At 41.0% G+C, this 21,206-nt stretch overlaps 1 protein-coding gene across 1 annotated transcript in view; it reads left to right on the forward strand.

The window, feature by feature from the left end:
* Nucleotides 1-4,957: 4,957 nt before the first annotated feature.
* The window catches only part of PREP (prolyl endopeptidase), a 60,814-nt gene continuing 44,565 nt past the window's right edge, over nt 4,958-21,206 (forward strand). The window contains exons 1-6 of the mRNA XM_087718704.1: nt 4,958-5,113; nt 13,773-13,847; nt 17,114-17,247; nt 17,470-17,600; nt 17,895-18,104; nt 18,967-19,088. Coding sequence (XP_087574830.1) covers nt 5,069-5,113; nt 13,773-13,847; nt 17,114-17,247; nt 17,470-17,600; nt 17,895-18,104; nt 18,967-19,088 — 717 coding nt within the window. The 5' untranslated portion in view covers nt 4,958-5,068. The remainder of the gene's footprint in view (nt 5,114-13,772; nt 13,848-17,113; nt 17,248-17,469; nt 17,601-17,894; nt 18,105-18,966; nt 19,089-21,206) is intronic.

Here is a 21,206-nt window from a genome sequence, read left to right on the forward strand (position 1 = left end):
GAGAAAAGCAATGCTAATGCATCAGCCTAAGGCGGAAGTTGACTCTACACCAACCATACGCTATCTAATCCAGAGCCGGTCCTACCATTAGGCACGGTGAAGCAATCAATATAGGAAGCTCACCCACAATTCTCCAATGAGGTTGAAGATAGTGGCCCATGACCAATGTTAAAATTAGATTCAACTGCCAATCTCGGTTGCCTTTTTTGGGTGGGATTTCAGGAAGGGACAATCTTATCCTTCATCTGAGGCAGCAAATATCTTGGGCTGGCCCTGGTCCAATTGAAATAACTAAACTGTGGTTAGAAGATAAAAGTGGTTGTTTCCTTTCCCCTCCTTCCAAATGTAAATTGGTATAATCTTTTGCTGGGTACTGAAAAGGAAGTAAACAACAATTTGCTTAATTTGACCGAAGGTTCAACAATGCCTCCCAGGAAACTGCTGTCATTATAATTACTTTTATTACCAACCCCAGGAATACAATGCTATTGTTTTTCTGCTATGAAGAAATCCAGTATGGGTATTATTCCACATGCTGTTTATATCTGTATTTAACTCTGATTAATTTCAGTCTATTGTACACCTAGGAAAGGTTTAAAAAACCTATAATAACTGAAAGAAACAAAACCTCTTCTTCCATATGTTTCAGCAATAACAAAACAGATCTCTGCTTTGTGCATACGCAAAAAGTTTTTCATTTAGTACCCACCCATCCATCCTGCTTTCCTACCAAACAATGCCATTTCACTATTGTTGTATTTACTAGCAGCTTTATTTATAAAGGAAAATAAGTTACAGGCAGACCAAAATAAAATGGATTCGTTCGTACATACAGACACAACCCTACAGAGTTATGGTGTTGAAAGAAATGTCCTTCTGGGTTCAGCTCCAAGTGGGGAAAAAGACACTGGAGACATGGAGGCTGCTTGGAAAGATGGTTTATTGTTGGACAGGGCCACATGGCTTGAGCCCTGTACAGAAAAGGTGATCACATGGTTCAATGTAGGTGGAGAAGAAGAGAAGGCTGAGGAAGGGCTTGCTAGGCTTTTTATACCGTTTAGTTCCACCTCTCTGTTTCCTGTTCCTGTGTAAGAAATGTATTCTGATTGGTTGTCAGACTCCCATGGTGCCATGCAGGGGGCTACTCTCTAGGCTGTTTTGAATCCATAGATGAGTTCTCAGATGCCATGTGGAGAGTTGAGTACTATCCCTTCCCCCTACAGCTGCAGTGGAGAAGTCTTTATTATGTAAAGTGGGCTAGCCTGGCCTTCTCAATGGCCTATTGACAAAGTGTGGATGGGCAGGAAGCTCCAGGCAACTATTCTGTCTTTTAAAGCATGTTTCTTTCTTTTCACATCCAGAGAAATATTCTGCCTTTTCAATATTTCCTAGGATATTTCATTTTTCTGGGAGAGGGCTGGATGATAACTTCCCACAATGGAAAACTAAAAAGATTTCTGTAGCATAATGAATGTAAGTTTATTTATGGCATGAGCTTTCTTAGGCATCATCAAATGAATAGCTTGGTTAAAGAAAAATAAATTACATAAGCAGTTGTTGGTTGACTCAGTTAAACTCAGAATTCTACAAAGAAAAATTTCACATCGCTTTGCCCATATAGAGCAGAGGTAGGTAATCTGATAATGTTCTGGATTTTACTTCCATATTTTCCACTGCCATGCTGTGACTCATGCAAGCTGATGTTAAACAAAATATTCATGGCATCATGTCAACATTCTCAGTGATAAACCTTTGGAGGTTTAATTAATTTATTAGTAGGGTTTATAGGCTGCTGCAATCATTGTGGATACAGCACATCAGATATTTATTGATAACAGTAAAATATTAAATACTACCAATTGCAAAATACCCCAGGCGTCAGTCAGGTCTTCTCTAAAGTTATAAAATCATACGTGTGAGCGGCAATCTATTCTCAGGGAGGTTGGGAGGGGATCCTACAGGTTCATAAAAGACAGGACATGCAAGTCTTCTCTTCCTGATCTTAACTGATAGACCAAAATCACTTGGAGAAGGAAGTTCTGAAGATCCCCACCTCCTAAGCAGGGCTGTTTTAACACATGGGCCTGATGGGCACTTGCCCGTAACCTTGAGCATAGGGGCCCCATCAGGGGTGGGTTTCTCGCCCCGTTCCAACCGATTGGAACGGGGCCGGCAGTGTCCTCGTGCATGCGCGCAGTGCACGCATGCGTACTAGCGCCTGTGCGATGCTCCAGCTGCTCCTGGAGGATCGCGCAGGTGCTGTATGCGTTCTGCGCATGCGTGGAAGCGCAGAACTCGTCAAAACCGGGTAAGAAACGCGGGTGGGTGGGTGGATCCTTCGGCGTTCCTGGAAGTTACTTACTTCCGGGTTCGCCGACCAACCGGTTTGCGGGGACCGCCGCGAACCGCCTGAAACCCACCCCTGGGCCCCATACTAATCTGTGTATTTTAACCCTTCAATGCACCTTGTATCATATAAACACAGCAACATATTTATTACATTTTACTGCATTTTTTATTAATACTAACATGCAAATATATGTTTAATTTTATCAACCATTTACATTTTTATTCCTATGAGTAGTTGTCATAGGGCCCCCAGTATACAGCTTTGCCTGTGGCCCATAATGCTGTTAAGACAGCCCTGACCAGCTTTGAAAGCCAATCAGATTCTTGAATTAAACTAGGAAACCAGTGGCCAACAAGTACAACGATTTTAACAGTAGTAAACTGACTGATACCGATACCTGCCCAAATCCCAGCATTCTAGGCTAGGTGACGTTTATGAGTGCTCTTCATCAACAGAAAGCATAGTATTAATTAAAATGAGAGATAGGCTCACACTAATCCAAGGCGTGAGTGACATTAGGCAGTGCTTCCCAAATCCAGAAAAGGTAGCCTCTGATGCAAGATGCACCTGGGCAGAGGATTTCCTTAGGCATACCTGCAAAGGCTCAACAAGGAGGACATAAAATTTCTCAACTTTAAGATTTGTGCACTTCAATTTCATGCTGGCTGGGCAATTTTGGGAACTGAAATCTTAAATTTGCTAAAGTTAGAAACACTGCTCTAGTAGGATCCCTAGCGTATGAAATGATTCTTCCCGAGGAAGCAGTTCGGTCCAGAACTAAAGCTAGAATATTGTATTTTTATGCTGATGTTAAATGGGAAGGAAAAAAGAAGTGAAACTTATTCCCTAATGTGGAATATTCCTAATCTCTTCTCCTTTCTCTGATGGGAATCAACTATTCAGGAAGCAGAAAGATCACTGAAGTGGGAATCTACCAATAACTGATCACTGCTGGCCATAGGACATTGCAACACAGTAGAGTTTACACACCATAGCTGAATGTTGAATTGCACCGGAACATCTATTATTTTCCCCTATGAGAAGTGCAGTCAAACAACCTCCCAACTGATTTACAATGCACCCTCTAAAAGGGTGACTCCTGACCACAATAAAATGTTTAATAAAAAAACAAAAGAGAGTTAAAATTGCCCCCAAATTGCTATAAAATCAATATACACTATATCATACTGCATAGTAAAAAAAAATTGACACTTTATACAATTATAACATCCTGAATCAGGCCGACCTCCTGTTTAAGAAGGAATATTGAGGTTGACGTAGAATAACACCATTTGATATATTCTAGCACCAGATTAGAAACCAGGAGACTGTGAATTCCAGTTCTGCCTTGGGCATGTTGGAAGAAATGTCCTTCTGGGTTCGGCTCCAAGTGGGGATAAAGACACTGGCAACATGGAGGCTGCTTGAAAAGATGGTTTAATGGTGGACAGGACTACATGGCTTGAGTCCTGAACAGAAAAGGTGATCACATGCTTCAATGTTGGTGAAGAAGAGAAGAGCACAAGAAGGGGCTTGCTAGGTTTTTTACAATCTGTTTGGCCTCACCTCTCTTTTTCCTGTTCCTGTGTAAGAAATGTATTCTGATTGCTTGTCAGACTCCCACGGGGCCAAGTTTGAGTTTCCAGATGTGGTGAGTTGGGTAAAGGGCTAATACTATCATGCCTTAATCCCATCACTCTGGAGCTGAAGGAGAGAACTCTTTGTTATGTAGAATAGACTGGCTTGGGCATCTTAATGGGCCATTAAGAAAAGTGGGAGCTATTAAGAGTGAGTCTGTTTCCTGCCTAAAAACATGTTTCTCCATTTCTGATCCAAGGAAATGTAATATTCTGCCTTTTTAATATTTCCTAGGATATTTCATTTTTCTAGGAGAGGGGTGGGTGCTAACTTCCTACAGGCATGAAAGGCGATTGAGTAACTTTGGTTTTGTCAGTCCATGAAGCTATGCCCAGTTGGTCAATTCTTGATCCAAACACTAAATCAACACTCGCTTGATCCGAACAATGAGCGACCATATCTGTTCTTGTGACTGAAGTGGCAAACCCCACCACCCATCACCCACCCCAACAACAACAACCTTGGGTTGAAGCAGCATTCCCCTGCAAGTGTGGAAACCAAGCCTGGTTTCAAGGTTAATGAGAGTTTATTTTGCTAACCCAATTTTCTGGCTTCGCTAGTCACACCAAAGCTTAAACCACAAGGGCTGGTTTGTGTAACACGCTCGGCTAACCTGTGGCAAAGTACTAGGTAGGTGGATCAAGTATGATGCGAACCTAGCCTCGGTGCAAACCACGCATACGGGCGAAGCGTCACCAGGCGCAACCGCTCCAAACAGCTTCCTTCGCTTTTGGGCCGCTTGCGAGGCTCTCAATTCGCCCTTGGCTGGGCAAATCCTTCCCCAGCCGAGGCGGAGACAGAGGCCAGCCTGGTCCCGGTGGCTTGCTGTAGGGGGAGCCATGCGGCAGCTTGAGTCTCCTCGCCTCGCTTCTCTTGCCTTTTGCCGGAGGTGGAAACTCCTCGTTGGGGATGGGAGGGTCTAGCGGCTTGTGCAGTGCTTGCACGCCCGTCTCCGGCTGAAGAAGCACGGCGCTTTCCTCTGCCCTGATCTGCCTGGGTCCACCTCTTCCTTCTTCCCGCCCCTTTGCTATCCTCACCGCCGAGGCGCTTGTCGGCTTCTCCGGCTTTTCCCTCACCAGCATGCAGGTTTTCCAATACCCCGAGGTGTTCCGCGACGAGACCTCCGTAAGTACCGGCGTCTCTGCCCGCTGCTGCCTTTCTTGCCCCGCTTCGCGTGGCTCTCCCTCTCTCTGTCTGTCTGTCTCTCTCTCTCTCTCTCTCTCTCAAGGTACATTACCGGAGGGAATATTTTACAGGTAGTCCTCAGTTTACGACCACAATTGAGCCCAAAATATATGTTGCTAAGTGAGACATTTGCTAAGGGAATATTGCCCCATTTTACGACTTTTGTTAAGCGAATCACTTAACATTTGTAAAGCGAGTCGTTGCAGGCATTGAATTATTAAGGCAGTTGTCAAGCCAATCTAATTTCCCCCTGCTTTGTCAGAAGGTTACAAAAGGAGATCACATGACCCTGGGACACCTCCAGCGTCATAAATGTGAGTCAGTTGTCAGACATCCGAATGCAAATCATGTGACCATGGGAATGCTGCAATGGTCATAAGTATGAAGATTGGATCGTAAGTCAATTTTTTGTAACTTCGAATAGTCACTAAGTGAACTGTTCTAAGTCGTGGATTACCTGTAGTTCAAAACTATCCCCCCCCCCTCTGCATTTGGATAATTAGGATCTTAAAAGAACATTTGACAAACACCTGGACTAGTTGTGCACTTCAACAAGGGCCTAGATCAGTTGTGCAATCTTCTGAGGGTTTCTAACACCCTAGTTTTGAGGGAGCGGGATATCCAACTAGTGGGGTCCCTATATTCTCTGGCTACACCAATTACTGAAAGCAGAGACATTCCCACCAGTGCTTACTTTGATCTGGCTGCTCATTCATGCTACCTTGGATGCTCTTTATTATAGGGTAAGGGTAATATGGTGCCTGACCTTGGAAGTTTAGTGTTGGCACATCTTCACCAAACCCAAGCCTTACATTAACACGAAACCTGTTGTTCAAGAAGAGAAACATTTGTCTGCCAAATCAGATAGCAACTATAACCATTGGCTTGTTCATAGCAAGTGGGTTGATTTACTTGAGGCTGTTCCTCAGGCACTTTGTCTGCAACTTATTTAATTCTCTACATCATGACGTACCAAGAGAAAGTGAAGATGGATAACATTGTTTTCCAGACAAATCTACACTATCTTTTGTTTCCTCCTCACAACAAGTGTATTCAAGTTTGATCCCTATGGGCACTTCTGTGTAGATTTCATGGGTGAATTCTTAATTGGAAGGTGAAAAAATTAAATTTGAGAATGGGAGAAAATGGGCAGCGTATCGCACCTTAGCAGCTCTGCTGCTCTGCTGTCTCTATTCCTGAGTAGATTCCTAACATCTGTAATGTGTCAAAAGAAATTCTGCATGAGTCCATTTACACAGACATTAAACTCCATTCTGATAAAGTAATTGAAATATCTTTGGAGGTTCCTCCTTCTGCTCTGTTGTGAAACTGTAATTTTTTTCTTCTGCTTTTTATACCCTCTGACACTGAAGTAAATCTATTCATATTTAAAAATCAATCTTACATCTTCATTTTATTAACTAAAGACTGGAAAACTTCAACTATTAGTCTTAGCCCACTCATTCATCCATCCATCCATCTATCTATCCATCCTATATGTCAGCACTTGAATTCAAATCCATATTGTTAGGAATATAATTCTAATGGTTGGGTTGGCAATATATAAATCATGTAACAATGTTGCACCTGTTGCTTTAAACATACTGTAAAATGTGATTGGTTGCTGTTTTCCTCAATCGGCCATAAGAGGGAACCAGAATGACTGTTAGCTCTCTGTTTGTTAGATGCTGGGCTGTTCTGGAAGTGCCGTGAGCTATTGTAAGTTTTGCAACTGTTAGCAAACTGTGTGTACTGGACTGATTATATGATTACTGGACTATGTTATTTGGATTATCCCTTAACTGAAAGACATTGATGACTGACTGAATTAAAAAGAGCCGAGGTGGCGCAGTGGTTAAATGAAGCACTGCAGGCTACTTCAGCTGACTGCAATTCTGCAGTTCTCACCGGCTCAAGGTTGACTCAGCCTTCCATCCTTCCGAGGTGGGTAAAATGAGGACCCGGATTGTTGGGGGCAATATGCTGACTCTGTAAACCGCTTAGAGAGGGCTGAAAGCCCTATGAAGCGGTATATAAGCAGTATATAAGTCTAACTGCTATTGCTATTGCTATCCGTGTATAACTTGGACAGTTTGATGGATACCTCTATTTCCACGAAAGTAAAAGCCTATTTAAACTGCAGTGTCTCTGTATGCTGGTTTGTGTGTTCTCCAACACAACTCTCACAACGCTTCGCTGAACGTAACCGCTCTCCCAAAGGGGAGCTTACCTAACACTGGTTATGGGCCCAGAGTATACCAGACGTAGCTAAAGGAGAGTTGGTGTTGATACTCAATACCGCATACAGACAGCTGTTTATTTAGTGATTGCACTATCCTAGAGAAGATGGCGAGCGACCCATCAACAAGCCTGTCGATGATAACCCAGTTGGATGGAACAAATTATGTTCCCTGGTCTATGAAATGCAGTCTACTCCTGCGTAGGGAAAGTTTATGGGATGCTGTACAGAATCCACCGGATGTAACTGCTTGGAATCCAGATAACGATGATGATGCCAAGAATATAGCAGATTTTCAGTGATGCAACGAACGGATGTTGTATATAATAGGTTTAACACTGAATGACCAACAATTAGTACACATTCGTGGAGAAAATTCTGCTGCAAGATGTTGGGAGAATTTGAAGAGAATTTATGTACGTGACACTGTAGGTGCACACATACATCTTATATGCAAACTGTTTAGGGCACGTCTTCTGAGAGGTGGAGATATGTTAGCTCATTTAACCTTCATGAAAGGGGTTTTTCAGGAGCTACATAAAAAAGAATTAATCTTTTCTGAGCTACATTTGAATTTGAATTTGAATTTATTAAAATTTATAGGCCGCCCTTTTCCCTGAGGGGACTCAGGGCGGCTTACAATCACAAGGGAGGGAAGTGCAACATCAAAAACAAAACAAAATGTGAACAAAGAAAAAAATAGTAAAACACAACTTTCGTTCAACAATCAAACACTCGGGCGGGTGAATTAGGAACCTATCCCCAGGCCTGCTGGGAGAGCCAGATCTTGAGGGCTGCGCGGAAGGTCTGGACGGTGGTGAGGGTACGGATCTCAGCGGGGAGATCGTTCCACAGGGTCGGAGCTGCAACAGAAAAGGCTCTCCTCCGTGTGGTCGCCAGTCGGCATTGACTGGCAGATGGAATTCGGAGGAGGCCCAGTCTGTGCGATCGAATTGGTCGAAGGGAGGTAATCGGCAGGAGGCGGTCTCTCAAGTACCCAGATCCACTACCATGGAGTGCTTTAAAGGTGGTCATCAGTACCCTGAAGCGCACCCGGAGACCAACAGGTAGCCAGTGCAGCTCGCGGAGGACAGGTGTAACGTGGGCGAACCGCGGTGCGCCCACTATCACTCGCGCGGCTGCATTCTGGACTAACTGTAGTCGCCGGATGCACTTCAAGGGCAACCCCATGTAGAGCCCATTGCAGTATTCCAGCCTAGAGATCACAAGGGCTCGAGTGACTGTTGTGAGAGCCTCCCGGTCTAGGTAGGGCCGCAACTGGCGGACCAGGCGAACCTGGGCAAATGCCCCCCTGGTCACAGCTGACAGCTGGTGGTCAAAAGTCAGCTGTGGGTCCAGGAGGACTCCTAAGTTGCGGACCCTATCTGAGGGGTGTAAAATTTGACCCCCCAGCCTAAGTGTTGGTACATTAGCCAAATTATTGGGAGGGAAGCACAACAGCCACTCGGTCTTGTCCGGGTTGAGTACCAGTTTGTTAGCGCTCATCCAGTTCCTAACGGCCTCTAGACCCTGGTTCATCACGTCCACCGCTTCATTGAGTTGGCACGGGGCGGACAGATACAGTTGCGTATCGTCCGCATATTGGTGGTATTTTATCCCGTGCCTCCGAATGATCTCGCCCAGCGGTTTCATGTAAATGTTAAATAGTAGGGGGGATAAGACCGAACCCTGTGGCACCCCACATGTTAGGGGCCTCAGGGACGATCTCTGCCCCCCGACCAACACCGACTGCGACCTGTCCGAGAGGTAGGAGGAGAACCACTGTAAAACAGTGCCTCCCACTCCCACCTCCCGCAGTCGTCGCAGAAGGATACCATGGTCGATGGTATCGAAAGCCGCTGAGAGGTCAAGGAGAACCAGGATGGATGCATAGCCTCCATCTCTGGCCCTCCAGAGATCATCGGTCAATGCGACCAAAGCGGTTTCTGTGCTGTAACCAGGTCTGAAGCCGGACTGGAAGGGGTCAAGATAACTAGCTTCCTCCAAGGCCCGTTGAAGCTGGAAGGCCACCACCTTCTCAACAACCTTCCCGATAAAGGGGAGGTTGGAGACAGGATGAAAGTTGTTTAAAATGGCTGGATCCAAGGATGGTTTCTTCAGGAGGGGTCTCACCACCGCCGTTTTAAGTACGGCGGGGAAGTGCCCCTCCCGAAGAGAGGCGGTCACGACCGCCTGGATCCAGCCATGTGTCACCTCCCTGCTGTTGGCAACCAGCCAGGAGGGACACGGGTCCAGAATACAGGTGGAGGCACTTACAGCTCGAATGGCCTTGTCCACATCCCCAGAGGCAACATCCTGGAACTCAACCCAGAGATGATTTGCCAAGCGGTCCTCCTGTGTCTCGGCTGGATCTACTGCGGTGGAGTCCAAGTCCGACCGAAACCGAGCTATTTTGTCCGCCAAGAATTGAGCATAGTCCTCAGCCCTACCCTGCAAGGGGTCTCCCGCATCCCTCCTGTTAAGGAGGGAGCGGGTTATCCTAAACAGGGCGGCTGGGCGTGACTCGGCGGACGCAACCAAGGCAGAAATGTATGATCTTTTGGCAGTTCTTAATGCTCGGACGTAGTCCTTGGTGCAGGTGGTTAGAAGTGCTCGGTTCGCCTCGGACTTATCGGACCTCCACTGGTGCTCTAGGCATCTCCTCCGGCGTTTCTTCTCCCGGAGCTCCTCGGTAAACCAAGGGGGCCTCCGGGATCCACTGACCCGGAGGGGCCGTAGTGGCGCAATCCGATCAAGAGACTCCGACGCCGCCGAGTGCCAGGCGGCAACCAGAGTCTCCGCCGAACTGTGGGCGAGAGTATCAGGAATGATCCCAAGCTCCGTCTGGAACCTCAATGGGTCCATAAGTCGCCTGGGGCGGAACCACCTGGTCGGTTCCTCCTCCCTACGGTGGGGGTTTGGCCTCCGGAAGTTTATATCATACTCTCTTCACTGGATGAGAGCTATCATAGTTCGAGCCATGGCCTGTAATGTTTGCCCCCTTCGTTGTACAAACGAGTTATGTTGTGGCCTCTAAGGAGCAGAACGTTTATGTTCAAAACCAGCTGATCCTAACATCATTTGGAATTTATAGTTGGTAAACTCCGTCCCATTATCAGCAACTACTTGGCTTTCATCTTTCTCTCCGCAAACCTCAGCCAATTAAAGAAATGCTGAAATGTTTCTGTTTTGTTTTTCATTAAATAACAGAAACCATATCGGAAATAATGATCCATGATACTCAAAATATAACAGGCACCTCCCAAACTGGGCTTCTTAGGTCCTATTATATCAGCAAAAACAACCTCCAGAGGTTCCTTTGTTTTGTATTCAGACCTATGTAATATCTGCCCTATAATCAGGCCTTCCTTTAGCATTTACAAATGATTTGAAATAGCTGTTGATACCCCAATGATTTTAGAGATATGCAAGTTTGGCATCATAAAGAAAATCACTAGTTTCTTGAATGTATCCTTGTCAGCACCTCCCTTTTCCAATTTATCTAATTTAATTTGCTTATTTTCTGGGAGAAAGTTCTGATTCTTTTACATGTTTAATACCTTCTCTGGTGCCAATTGTATTTTTGAAGAGAGGGATGATTGTGATAAATGTGGAATGGGATGGCATATTAAGCCCCATGTAAGGTAAGTTTGAAGAAGTCTGTTAGAACCAGAACTTAGCTTAGCATTTACTTCTGGTTTCTGGCAAAATAAACACCTTGCCCATTTTGGACAATGAGTTCACTTCATGACTGCAGATGTGCTTAGTGACCATGGTGATTTGCTTAATGGTTGTTGCAAAAAATGTTGTAAAAAGAGGTCAGTCACATGATGACCTGCTTAATGATCAGAATGACTTACAACCATAAATCTGGACTTAATTACATTAGTAAGTCAAGGACTACCTGTAGTGATCATAGGTTCTCAAGATGAGAGCAGAAATCTTGATTGCCTTTTTTTGTTAATACATTAGTATTAACCTCACAAATCAATTAGTAAACAATGTTGGATCTCTGGTAATGCTTTTCTTCCTGTGTGTATGTGAGTTTGTGTCTGTGTATAGATATACTCTGTATCTGCAATTCAGTGCTGACTAATATAAATGTATTTTCCATCGAACTACATATGCTTAATTTCTGAATAAAATTGCTCTGAATTGAGTAGAAAGACTGCAATCTTGTGTACCTATTGCCAGGAGACAAGCAGGTTATCTTCGATAAAGAAACAATAAGCAGAGAAAGGATAGCAATCTGAAGCATGACATCAGTGGTTCCACTGATGTCATGGAAAAGGATTCCAAGTCTTTGTAATTAGGTTTATTCTCTGGTCAAACAATTGCTTTTGCTGAGAGATCATCTTGATAAAGGGATCTGAATTCCTTTGCTAACCCTGTTTTTCTTCTTTTGGGATTACTATGAAGGATGGCAGATTCAATGCTTCAGAAGGATATAAGTGACTGACATAGTCTTAACTGTAAATGTAAGCCAGCTAATCTTCCAGCCGGCTATCTACCATATTAAACTAGATTTTAGAGTATCCATTTATTGAGTATCTAGGGATGCGGTGGACCAATGGCTAAGATACTGAGCTTGTCGATCAAAAGGTCGACAGTTCAGCGGTTCAAATCCCTAGCACCACATAACGGAGTGAGCTCCCATTACTTGTCCCAGCTTTTGCCAACCTAGCAGTTTGAAAGCACGTAAAAATGCAAGTGAAAAATAGGGACCACCTTTGGTGGGAAGGTAACGGTTCCATGCACCTTCTGCGTTTAGTCATGCTGGCCACACGATCACGGAGATGTCTTCGGATGGCGCTGGCTCTTCGGCTTAGAAACGGAGATGAGCACTGTCTCCTAGAGTTGGGAACGACTAGCATATATGTGCAAGGGGAACCTTTAACTTTACCTTATTTATTGAGTGCATATGTATTCATCGTGCTATTTTCTTTTGAAGAAAATAATGTGAGGAGTTAAAATTGTAAGCTCTTCAAAAAAAATTAAAGGGAGAAAAAATAAAACAAAGAAGCAAAGCTAAAACTACATCATCAGCTTTAATGTTACCACTTTAGCCATTTTCTCTAAGAAATACAGCTATGTGCATTAGTGTATTACCGGTAGGTTCCAGTTCATAATCTTTGTTGCATCATACAACCTATCTAGTTCTTGGTGCAAATGATTTGGGGTTGCCTCCAATACAGCACCATAAAATAAAAGTAAATTCATATCTCCAAGCAACATAATTCTAATGTCATTGCAAGCATTCCTTATTCATTTATCCATAAATAGATCAAGCAATAAAGGGGAAATCACACACCCTTGATTTTCTTCCTGCTCAATATTGAATCATTAATTAAGGATTCTATTTTTTCTTATGCATGCTTTGCTTCAATCATATAATATTCTTGCCATTTTCAGTAACCAACAGGGATTTGTTATGTATGTATGTAGGTATGTATGTATGTATTTCAAAATGACTGAATTTATTATACATTTTTCTAAATCAGCAAATGTATAATAAACTACCATATTTTCTTACATTTGTGTGGTCCTTAGTGACTTGCTGAAGATCAAAAATCAGGTCCAGACACACTCTAACTGGCAAAAAGCTGCTGCAGCACTTGACAAATTTTGTTCGTTGTCGTATTTCATTTCCTTCTCATTCAAATTCTATCAATAATTTTCCAGATGTATATAACACCTTGTCATTTCTCTATACGATAAGGCATAGTTGATGTCTTCAGGCATATCTTAAACAAGTAATACCATTACTTGCTAGATGAACCACATCTATATTTTTAATATATCCATAGCTGAGTAAATATATGTTGCCATATTTCAACATTGTCATAGCTTTTATGACTTCCTTTTCATTTTTTTCTGGGTCACTTACATTGTGAACAGTTTCAAATCAATGTAATTCAAGGGTGAAATCAACTTACCTTCGCTACCGGTTCTCAAATGTGAGCACGCACAAAATTGCAAACATCATATTTTTGCTAGCAAAATATAGTGATCTATAGTTTTGGAGAATTTTAGTACATTCTCCATCCTGTATGTCTTTTCTTCCTATCAGTGTGGAGTTGAGACAAATGGCATTATACCATAGACTTCTGTAATAGGATCACAAATAGCTACATTCAATCCTTAATATTGGACCTCAAGTTATAAATAATTGATTAAACGATTATTTGGAAGAAGCTATTGCTCTGCAATCAGACAGGTGGATAAAATTATTTACCTTCTCTATCTGCATTATCTTCTTTCCAGAAAAATAACTTTTTAAATTCCATATAACAAATTCTAATATTAGAGAACCGTAGATTATTTTTTTACCCATCTCTGTTTGTTTTTTCCCCCCTAAAGGTAGATGACTATCACGGCTGCAAGATATGTGACCCTTATAATTGGCTTGAAGATCCTGACAGTGAACAAACAAAAGTAAGCATGAACAATAACTTTGGATCTGAAATCTCTATATAAAGCTATGTGAATTTTCTATATCAAAAGCCATTTAAAAAGGTACATGAGAAGGATTTGAAGTTCAATCCTGGTATTTTTAGGCAGGACTAAGAGAAAAATTATGGAAAGTCATTGCAAATCACCATACACAATTATGAATATAAATGGATCAGAAGTTTACTCCTTTTGATTTCAGATATAATTTTTTTTTAAAAAAATTGAAGGATTGCTAGTTAAATGATAAGCCCATACTTGGTTCCCATAATTATTGGACTAAGGAATTCTATACTTTCATATAGTTGTACAGCAATTGCTGTATTGCCTTGGGTTTATGGAATAAGAAAAGCAGTAGCATAGTAAAAGGCACTGGGTCCCAAATTCAATTCAATTCAATTCTTAATAGAGCTAGAAGGGACCACGGAGATATTCTAGTCCAACTACCTGCTCAAGCAGGAGACCCTATACCATTTCAGACAAGTGGCTATCCAGTCTCTTAAAAATCTCCAGTGATGAAGCACCCACACCTTCTGAAGGCTGGTTAATTATTCTAACTGTTAGGAAGTTTCTCCTGAATACCAGATTGCTTCTCTCCTTGATTAAATCTCCAATTTATTATATGAAGGACTTCCCCTGTCAGAAATTGGAAGTGTACAGTACTGCAGACTGATAAGGAAATGGGAAGAACAAGCTAAATAATATATTGTTTGGAGAGCTTCCTACAAAACCCAACCAATATGATCAGTGGAAGGAATGGTAGAAATAGAATCCAAAGTATATAGAAGTCACTAAATTGCCTAATTGATGGTTTTGGTTCTTTTTTTTATCTCTGTCTAGTATTTGGTGAAATAACAAAAGAAGGAAAATTTCAATTTTACACTTGCCTTTTCTTCCCCAGTTCAGTTGGCTGCTTTTCATTAAAGAAACACCAAGCAGTGCTTCTTTTCCCATATACATGTCTATTTTCACCTTTAAACTAGCATCCAGCACAAATTCATTTGTTACTAGGCCCTTTTAAAGTCAGTGAGTCTCCTCGGTAAATATTCATAGGAATCTGCTGAAAACTCAATTGAATGCAACAAAATTTACTTAGAAATCAATTAAGCTGTCCAAAAATTAATACATGGCTTTATTGTCATCATCATCTGTTTTTTTTCTCTATAAAGAACACCTGGGTGAAATGATGCATGAAGCTGTATAAGCTATACATCTTTTCACAAAAGCGGTAATTAATTTTTGCATTCTGCTTTGCAATTAAAGTGGATTAAATTTATCTTCTTACACAAATATGCTTAACATAGGTCAAGTACGTTGTAGCTGTTACAGTTCAGTTTTTTTTTAAGTTACAATAAAGCTACTTGAATTCATATTTGTATTATTTCCTGTTCCAGGTTAGACATAATGTATGCAGAGAGAAAAGGAGTTTTCAAGAATCTTTACATAAAATTAAACAAATACAAGCAGCAGTAGGCAGTGGGTGTGTACAAGTGCACATATGATACAGAGAAAGCCCCCAATACCTGGAGAGCTTGCATGCAGTCCCTTTCAAGTGGCCAGAATCAAATGCAGTGGATGAAAGTATAATCAGGTTATACTGCTAAGGTCTAAATGCCATAGATTGGCAGCTGGCCCTCAATCAGAACTGTAGAGTTTCGGGATACCAAAGGATTATACTTTCAAGTGCATAGAATCATGATATACGTGAGGCTTGTGGTGGCTCTTAATGTACACATAATCCTTAGTTATGTAATCAGGGCTGGATTTTCCACTGCTAAGTGATGCATTCACTATCTCTCCAACAACAAGACAGGTTTAATTAATACATACAAATAAAATGTGACATCACATAACCACCCTACTCTGCAACAGAAATTCCAGACTTTCAGTTGCTTTTGTTTAGGTGAAATAGTCACAAGTTCTTAAGTGAGGATGTCACATAGACACCATTTGTGATCCCATATTGGCTTCCCATAAAGTTAATTTGTAGGAACCATCAAAGATCACAACTGTGGGATGCTGCAGTGCTGTAATTGCAAATGGGGTACTGGTGAACATTGAGGCTGATGTAAGTGTGAGGGATATAGCAATAGCACTTAGACTTACATACCACTTCACAGTGTTTTACAACCCTCCCTAAGCGGTTTACAGAGTCAGCCTATTGCCCCCAACAATCTGGATCCTCATTTCACCAACCTCAGAAGGGTGGAAAGATGAGTTAACCTTGAGCTGGTGCGATTCGAACTGCCAAATTGCAGGCAGCCAGCAGTTAGCAGAAGGAGTCTGCAATACTGCTTTCTAACCACTGAGCAACCACAGCTCTTAATAAATAGCAGTATAAGTAGCTATTGCTTGTTCAGCACCATTGGACGTTCAACAGGTTGCCAAATGAGTGATTGTTAAGTGAGGACCACATCTAGAAACAACTCAGTGAAGGCTAAGAATCCTCTTTCATCATTGTTCTCCTCATCGGAGCCCATGGCACATTCACACCTGGGTGGATACTCAGCTCCTGTTCTTCATCCTCTGATTGCAGGTGCGGCTGCTACTGATGGCTGCTAGTCATATCATACTCAGGTGCTTGAATGCTCATAACTTCCTTAGCTAAACCTGTCTGTCACTCCCAAAGCAGGCTCTTTGCTGTCAGAATTTTCTAAGTCAGGGCTGGCTTAATTCTTAAGTTAATAATACCACTTTACACTAGTTTGCTCATTCTGGGCGTGTTCATCAGCACACCCACAAAATATAAAGTAAATATATAAATGTAAAAATATAGTCTGTTTCAAAAAAATATGCTTGGAGTCCTTTCATTGATTCCCTTGAGAATGTTGCACTTGAAAAAAACCAAAATGTAGAGTTGTCAATGAAAAATGATGGGTTATTTTTTTTGCCAAAGCCTATTCATCTTACAGCAAAAAAAGTGCCACCTTATTTTACATTGAAGAAAAGCATGATAGATAATGAGAAAACTAGATAGGTTGTTCCGGTGTCCAGAAAACTAGTTGACCAATTTACTTTGGATATTTTTTAAAAAAATACAATTTAGTTTGGATACTATTAGGCTTTATGCCTGGTGGATTTTTTTTGCTTTTTGATAATGTGAAATATAATCTTCCTAAAATAATGGATGAGTTGCATTTTATTCTAGTTTTGAGGTGAAAATACACAATCAGCACATAACTTTTCTTTTGCTATTCAAATCAACATATATGTTTGTCTAATTTGGATATATTGTGTTACTTTTTCCTTAGGCATTTGTAGAAGCCCAAAATAAAATAACTGTGCCCTTCCTTGAACAATGCAGTGTCCGGGGGCTATTTAAAGAGCGAATGACTGAACTATATGACTATCCCAAGTATAGTTGCCATTTCAAGAAAGGGAAAAGGTATGTCAAGACTTTGCTCATGTCAGCAGGCAATTTGATTCATAGAAGGAATTGTTGCTGGTTATGCTGAGGATTGGGGTTGATGTGTCATATGTTCACTGAGTCTCAATATAGTAATAGTTATGTCTATGTGTTTGCCTTTATGATTATTTGCTGGGATAATGTTGGTATCTAGATTTGGCTTTACTTAAAATTAAGAACAGCATCACACATATCTTCTAGGTATTTTCACTTTTATAATTCTGGACTGCAAAACCAACGAGTGTTATATGTGCAAGATTCTTTGGATACTGATGGCAGAGTATTTCTTGATCCTAATAAGCTTTCAGATGATGGCACTGTGGCTTTACGAGGTCAGTATAACAGGTTTCCTCTGAGTTACAAATAAAGATTTCACAAATCACAACACATGCGTATGTGGACATTCTAAAAAATTTAACTTCTGTGCATCTAAAAAACATCCAGGTTTGAGATGTTTTATCTGCTGCTGATGTAGTAAAGAAATAGTGTGGCTTTTAACTATGATTGTTAAGAATTCTGAGACTTGTATTACCAACACATCTGCAGAGACACCAATTTCAAAAAATTGAAACAGAACAATGATCTAAAAGAAAATATCACTGATACGATTTGTAAATAACCTGCAGGTTTTGCATTCAGTGAAGATGGGGAATATTTTGCATATGGCTTGAGTTCCAGTGGATCAGACTGGGTAACGATTAAATTTATGAAGGTGGACAGTGCTGAAGAACTTCCAGATACATTGGAAATGGTAAAATTCAGTTGTATGGCTTGGACACATGATGGCAGAGGCATGTTCTACAATTCTTACCCCAAAAGCGACGGCAAAAGTGATGGTGAGTGGCACGCAATAAAGCTTAACTTATAGCATCTGGGTCCTTTATCTCAGGGGTGTCCAAACCTTGGGCCTGGACTGGTAGCAGTCTGTGGCCTGTTAGGAACCAGGCCTCACAGTTGGAGGTGAGCAGTGGGCGAACGAATGAAGCTTCATATATACCTGCAGCCGCTTCCCAGTGCTAGCATCACTTCCTCAGCTCCACCTCAGATCACCAGGCATTAGATTCTCAGAGGAGCACAAATACTCTGTAAACTGCACATGTATGGATCTAGGTTGCACACTCGTCCTCCCTCTCACACACAGGGATCTCTGGAAAAATTGTCTTCCATGAAACCGGTTTGTGGGCCTCTGCTGTAACTAGTTCAAGACAGGTTTCTGAACTTCAAGGGTAACTCAGAGAGCCTGCTTGCTTGATGCCTCTCCCTCCCTCCCTGGGCTGCCTACCCTTCCAGTACTTTAGCTTCCTTGACTCCTATGGTTTTTCATTCTGCCTGACCATCTTTGCTAACACATCTTGATTTCCTGAAACCACTGAGGTTGTAAGTTACAGCCAAAATGATCTTTCACTTCCCTAACAAATAAATAAGTAAGTAAAAGAAATACGGCAGCTTACTTTTAAATAAAAGAAATAATTTAGAGATATTATACTTAAGTAGTGATGTAATTATCCCTGTAGACAAGAGAAAACCTTTTAGCAAGTAGGGCTGGTATTTCCAGCAATATGGTAAATAATATGAATTACATAATTTGCTACCTTTCAAGTTGAACAACTTTTACTCTGTAGGAGTTGCAAATTCTTACCATTGATGTTTTTAAAGAAAAACTTGCATACATGTAATCAAATATGCTGTTTCCCCCAGGCACTGAAACATCAACCAATTTGCACCAGAAACTATACTATCATGTCCTGGGAACCGACCAGTCAAAAGATGTTTTATGTGCCGAATTTCCTCATGAGCCAAAATGGATGGGTGGAGTAGAGGTATGATGCAGTATTTGAACGATTCTCTTAGAATATTGGTAGACAATAAAATAAAATAAACTGTGTTTAGACACCCAGCTGTTGTTTGTCAAAATAGATAGATATAGATATAGATATAGATATAGATATAGATATAGATATAGATATAGATATACTGGTCTTCTTGTATTCGGGTCCTTTCACATGTAAGATTGAGATTGTCTTGGCAACGAAGCCCAAAACACCAGCCTGAAGATAGTGAGTGAGACCTTGCCGAAACATTGCCAAGACAATCTCAATCTTACACGGGAAAAGACCCGAATAGAATTACCTTTTGGCTTCCTCCATATTTAATCTATATGTAAACTAATTTACAGAGTAATTATCACCCTAGCAAAATTGTACATGTTAACCTTTTATTTTTGCTATACACGAATTGCTATACAAGAATTCTTGGTGGCCTTAACTGACTCCTCAGGTGTTTAGTGCAATATTATAGAATAAATGAGCTGTTAGTTTCAAAAGATTAAAGTGATGGCGTGGCCAAAAAAACCCCTAAGGTGAATAGAATGAGAGGCACAGGATAGTAGGAGTTTTAAGTATCTTGCTGTAATATTCCAGGTTGCATGTTCATCAATAGACACATAGTTCTACATGCTCTTAGAAGTTCTTGACAGATTAAAAAATTCTTCTGAGTAATTCTGCCATGTTGAAATTTTGCTATCAGATCTCTAGTTCAGTTATTCTGTGATTGACAAATGGACTATCCCAATTACGTGTAACTGTTAGCCTATGATCCTTGAAAATCTCTAAATTATAACCAAAATTATGTTTGTGGGTCCATGCATAGGTTTATTGCTTTCAGAGCAATTTTGTTTGCTGCGTGATGTATACTTCCAAGTATAGTTTTAATATAGTTTTAAACATTTTAAAGTCAAATGTAAGTTATTAAATTCAGTGGGATTTGTTGTCTGAGAGAATGGGAATATCTTTAGTGTCTTCTGGTTAGGTCTTCAGCTCCCCAAAATATTATCAATTATAAAAAAAAATATTGAAGACTGATGTCTCATTTTGCTAAATATATTAAATTTGATGTAATAATAGGAGTTTGCACAGCAAAGGTATATATTTATGTGAAGGAATTAATAACTTTTGATTATATAGTTGCAGGTGGTTCCTACGCTTGCAGCCTTAGCTGTTAATTAAAGGCACTTGCTTTGGCGTTCTGTCAGACCTGATTATTTGTTCTCTTCCTGACACAATTTGACTACTAATATTGGAAGAAGAGTTGCTAACGCCACATAAGATGTGTGATGTTAAGTACACTCTTAGGATTTTTGAAAACCTTTGCTTACTGTGTACCAGATGAGGATAAACATTGAAATGGATGCCCATATTAATTGAAGTTAAAAAAAATTGCCCCAAGAGCTCCTATTTTATTTTGGTTAAGTTGAATAACTTACTAAATGTAAAAGGGGAAATAAACAAAACTATGGATAAATATTATGAATTTAATAAACTTTGGAAATAATTAAGAAAATGAATCACCTAAAATCTCTTTCAAAGCCAGCTTGATATAACTTTTAATGCATCCGGCCAGAAACCTGGAAACTGTAAATTTTAGTCCCATCTTTATCTAGTCATTTTGTCTTAGCCTTAGTGAGAGGGCAGTGGCAAACCACTTCTGAATAACCCTGCCAAGGCAATCTTGGAATCAGGCTCATGTGAAAAGAGGAGAAAAAAATACATTGCATTTCAATTAATCTCTCCTTCCTTCCAATCTGTGCCTTTTTAGGTTCCCATGAAATGTAATGTTTTCATATGTAAAATCAAAGTTTTAAAGACATAGTCAGTTATGAACATCACTGAATGACCCTGTGACTGTCACTGGCTTACATATCAGCCAGGGTTTTGGCTTAGCATGCGCCACAATGCTAACCATCATCTCTTAGTTTAGTCTAACTCGCAGGATTGTTATAGGATAAAAGGAAATTACGGTTAGGAAATAGCCACATTCACTGTCTTGATTTCCTTGTCGGAAAGAATAAAAAAGCCCAACAATTTACCTTTTGTAATGCCTTTCTCTTTTTAAAAGTTTACAAATAAGGGCAAAGGTTCCTAAACAGCTATTGGCTCAGC

Source organism: Thamnophis sirtalis, unplaced genomic scaffold (assembly GCF_051295495.1).
Source record: "Thamnophis sirtalis isolate CommonGarterSnake01/CBP01778 unplaced genomic scaffold, rThaSir2_p1.2 scaffold_6, whole genome shotgun sequence".
Classification (NCBI taxonomy): domain Eukaryota; kingdom Metazoa; phylum Chordata; class Lepidosauria; order Squamata; family Natricidae; genus Thamnophis; species Thamnophis sirtalis.